Source organism: Cyprinus carpio, chromosome A20 (assembly GCF_018340385.1).
Source record: "Cyprinus carpio isolate SPL01 chromosome A20, ASM1834038v1, whole genome shotgun sequence".
NCBI classification, from domain to species: domain Eukaryota; kingdom Metazoa; phylum Chordata; class Actinopteri; order Cypriniformes; family Cyprinidae; genus Cyprinus; species Cyprinus carpio.
Window position 1 is genome coordinate 12,554,139 of NC_056591.1, and position 4,707 is coordinate 12,558,845.

At 35.4% G+C, this 4,707-nt stretch overlaps 1 protein-coding gene across 1 annotated transcript in view; it reads left to right on the forward strand.

Moving 5' to 3' along the window:
* Window positions 1-3,451, forward strand: part of LOC109112717 (E3 ubiquitin-protein ligase LNX) — a 43,974-nt gene extending 40,523 nt beyond the window's left edge. The window contains 3 exon segments of the mRNA XM_042777653.1: window positions 682-940; window positions 2,370-2,528; window positions 2,651-3,451. Of these exon segments, the coding sequence (XP_042633587.1) occupies window positions 682-940; window positions 2,370-2,528; window positions 2,651-2,786 (554 nt within the window). The 3' untranslated portion in view covers window positions 2,787-3,451.
* Window positions 3,452-4,707: the final 1,256 nt, after the last annotated feature.

Sequence of the window (4,707 nt, forward strand, 5' to 3'; positions counted from 1 at the left end):
AGAAAAACATTAATACTGTGAATTATCATTACATTATATTCAAAATAGCTTTTCTATTTTAAGATATTTTAAAATGTAATTCATTCCTGTTATCAATGTTGGAAACTGTTGTTCTGCTTTTTTTGTGGAAACTGTGATACATGAGGATTATTTAATGAATGGAAAGTTTAAAAGAATATCATTTATTTGAAAATATTTTGAAACATTATGAATGTCTTTCCTTTCACTTTTGATCAATTTAAGGCATCGCTTGTTTATTTATTTAATCAATGAAATCAGAACCTTTTTAAGTTTAAAGGTCACATCAAGCCATATTGCAATTCTGGTCTTTTCCATACAACCAAATTTTAAAACCTCTTGAAATCACAATTAAGAATTTCTTTTACCATTTAAGACTTTTATGGCCTTGAATTTGATGCAACTAAATTTAAGACTTTTTAAGGACCTGCAGAAACCCTGTATTAAATGTATAAAACAATATGCAATTAAAAATTACCCCAATTACATTCAATTACAAGGATTCTTGTATGTACATTATTTTATAAAAAATTAAGGAAAAATACATTTAAATCATATCTTCACCTCAAAGAATTGTCTCCAATCAACACAACTCTGCCATGCAACAACAGATCTTTTACGGTCCTATGATCCCCACAGTAATGTGACTATCCCGTCTTCTAGGTGACATCCTTCTAAACGTGAATGGGGTTGACTTGACGGGTGTGACTCGGAGCGAGGCTGTGGCTAACCTGAAGAACACCTCATCCCCGGTGGTCCTGCGGGTACTAGAAATGAGACCCCCAAATGAGAGCTCCCTGGACTGCATGCCATCCCTGCATTCCCCCTGCGCTCTCTTGCCCTCTTCACCTGGAGACATCAAACTTCCCCCCTCTAATGATGACTACTCGCCCTTCTGGGTGTCCTGGCTCCAGCTGCCCAGGTACAGTGAGCGGAAGTCACACAAATATCTATATAACAAATATATATATATATATATAGTAACTGAGAAAGTTGTGTGTAGGAGAGAAAGAGAGAGCGACAGGGTTGAGGAGAGCCCTTCTCACATTCTCTGCTGTAACAGGTTTAGACGCTTGAGAGTGTGACGGCTTTAAATAGAGCTTTCTCTTTCATTCCCTGAACTTTTCTTAGTTCTGCATCTTTCTTTCCTTTACACATTTGTCTGGTCTCCATTTCTACATCATCTCATTTCACAGAAGTCCACTTTAAATCTGAGCTTTCATGCTGTTAGCTGTTAGACATGGTTGATATCTTGGCCTTCGATATTTTAATATCTAAAACAGTAGCATTTTTGCAGAGACTGTAAATCTTTAAGCACAAATCGATTCTTTCAGTCTTGCTTGCCACTTGAAGCTCACTTATTTCCCAAAGATATCCAAAAGCTCCTTTTGAATCTTTTATTTATTGTGAATTTCTCTCTTCACTCCAGTTGAAATGCACCCCTATATTACTCCCTTAAATGGATAGTTGACCCAGAAATGATAATTCTGTAAAATCAGGCTAAATTTGTTAACATTAGCTACTGCATTAGGCATCAGGTAATAATAAACAACATTTTATTAATCTACGCAAATGATACTTTACACAGCACTGTGGGTAACCCGGCTGCTCTCATTCCTCCTCTCTCCTCTCCCCTGCTTTCAGTGTCTCATAATCACATTGTTCTTGTTAGCACGCCACTTGTGGGTTTTTCTCAGTCTCCTCTGCTCCTCTCCCCACTTTTTTCTTTTAAAATAACAATAATAATAATAATAATAATATTTTATACAATCATATTTTATACAATATAATTTAAACAAAATGTATTCCTATACTGTATATGGAATTTAATAAAATGTATGTATATATTTGCAGAAATTAACAATAATCAAAATACCTAATAATAATAATAATAACAACAACAGCCCAGTTTAAAATGTATTTATACTGTATATCAGAAATTAACTATCACTGTCCCTTTTCTTTTTTATAATAATTATAAAAAATATATTATTAGCTAATTTATACAACTTGAAATGTTTGAAATATATTAATACTGTATATGCAGAAATTAACATTAACCAAGATTATTAAATGATGTAAAAGTATTGTCCATACAGTAGCACCTAATTCTTTAGCTAATGTTAACGAATTACACCTTAATGTAAAATGTTACCAGAAATTATATTATTTACCCTCATTTTATTTCAATAGAACATGACAATAACAGTCAGTCACTTTCAATCAGTTACCATTCCAAAAAGATGTCTAGGTGAACTATCCCTTTAAGTGTCCTTGGTGAATAATTTGTTGATTTATGAATGTCTGCTAAATGACAATAAAATTAACCTTGAATTTTCTGTCCATTCCAGACATCTATACTGCTGTAAAGACATTGTCCTCCGCAGGAGCACATCTGGCAGTCTGGGTTTCAGTATTGTGGGTGGACAAGAAGAAATCAACTGTAACCAGTCTTTCTTCATCCGCTCTATCGTAGAGGGCACACCGGCCTACAACGATGGCAGGATACGGTACAGACACTTGAATATGTATATGTCTACTATTGTCGGAAACCATGCTTTTTTGTAGAACACCTATTAATAAACTTCCTAACATACTAAAACTTCATCCCTTTTTCTTTTTTTCAAATTAGTTGTGGAGACATCCTGCTGGAGGTGAACGGGAAGAGCACTTGGGGAATGACACACACGGCTCTGGTCCGCCTGCTCAAGGAGCTGAGGGGTCGGATCACTCTCACCATCGTTTCTTGGCCCGGCAGCCTGCTTTAGGACTACTCTGCATGAGGGAGGGGCTTATCACATTGACCCTGTACTAGGGGGTGGAGCTTACACCACAGACCTTATAATGACAAATAAAATGGTGGATTTTAGAATCCGAGACATCCTTGAAAGGCGGGGCTTATGATACAGACTGCCCCCCGGGAGCAGGAAATGACACATGGACCTCATTCAGGTACTAGGAGCGCAGACTCTAAACTTAAAGGCGGAGCGAACGACTTGACTCTGCCCACCAAGAAGCACGTTTATCACACTCTGAAACCATGAGGCGCTTTCCACAATTGCCATTTTGTTAATTTGGCAAGGCATAAAGATGATATTTGTGCATGAGAGGAACACGGTGTCATTATAAATGGAAGGTGGAGATTGTAATCTGTATTAAAGGACTTGGGAGGGTCTAAAAACACAATTTCAGGACGCGTAACAGCCAAAAAATGAGTTGGAAATAGATATATAAACATTATGGGCACTGTGCTATATGTAGTCAGATTGTGTGACTCTAATGTTGTTTGTAGAGGACGTTGAGATGCTGCACATAAGAGGGGTTTTCTTCAAACGAGAGGTGAAAGAGATACTGGGATGTGTAGGGTTTGGTGGGGGACACACATTGCCAATTCCATTAGTTTTACATGTTAGAAAACGCATCGAAGTGGACGCACATTTTTACTATAAACGTCGATGTCTGAAAAAATAATGAAAAAGATTCAAGCACTTGTACTAGTTGACTAATATTACTTTTGGTTTATTTTTCTCTCTGTTTCTACGGCTTTCAGATTTCGGCTTTGTTTTGTTCATTCTGACAGTGGTTCGTTCTCTCCATCCACTGGCATGGAGACACATTTGCCAAGTAGTTCTATGTTGGTACATTTCAAATGCTGTCACATATGAAAATAAACTACAGTGAGTTTAAAAAAAGAATAGCAACCGAAAAAAGAAAAGCAATGTTAATAATCTATTTTAAAAATGGATGATAACTTATAGTGCTTATAATTATAACATGAGATTTTGGCGGCCTTGCTGACTTTTATGTTTACTTTGGAGAAAAAAGGACAGAGTGGTGTGTGAAAGGCTTTCTGTGTGAATGTGTATGGGTGTGTGTGTGTCTAGGTATCATTGTGGGGTAAGGTGCGTGCTCTGGCATCTCATGCTTTGGCTTGTGCAGTATATTGTATCTGTTGGTACCTTTGGTTCAATGATCAATAAAGTCATTCTTCAAGGAGACTTGTATTACTGTCTTGTGTTCCGATTGTGGACTGTGTGTATGTATATAAAATATATACTATATTTATACAAACACACACATCTATACATACTACCATTCAGTTTGGGGAAGGGTAGGATTTTTGTTTCGAAAAAGGTTTACAAATTCTGGATTTGTTTCTAATAATATTTCACAGTATTCTTGTTTTAGTGTATTTTTGATCAGTTTAAAGGAACTTTTCTATTTGAATAGATTTTAAAATGTACATAATTAATTTTGTACTGTAATTTATTTCTTGTAATGGAAAGCATAATTTTCAGCATCATTATTCCAGGCTTCAGTGGCACATGATCCTTCAGAAAACATTCTATAATGTGCTGATTTGGTGCTCAAGAAATATTTCTGATTATTATAAATGTTGAACACAGTTATGCTGCATAATAGTTGTTGAGAAAAGCATTTTTTCAGGATTCTATGATGAATATAGAAAGTTTACTGTCAGTTTTGATGACTTTAATGCATTTTTGCTGAATAATGTATTCGTTTCAATTAATTTTTAAGGCCAGTACAGCTGTTGGTGTTCTCCACTATAAATCATACTTCACACACATTGACATTTCTTGATTATGTTTATAATGATTTTGCGTCAACAAAATTAACATTTGGCACAACAAAAATACAATTTTGTATTATCAAAACAATAATAAATCA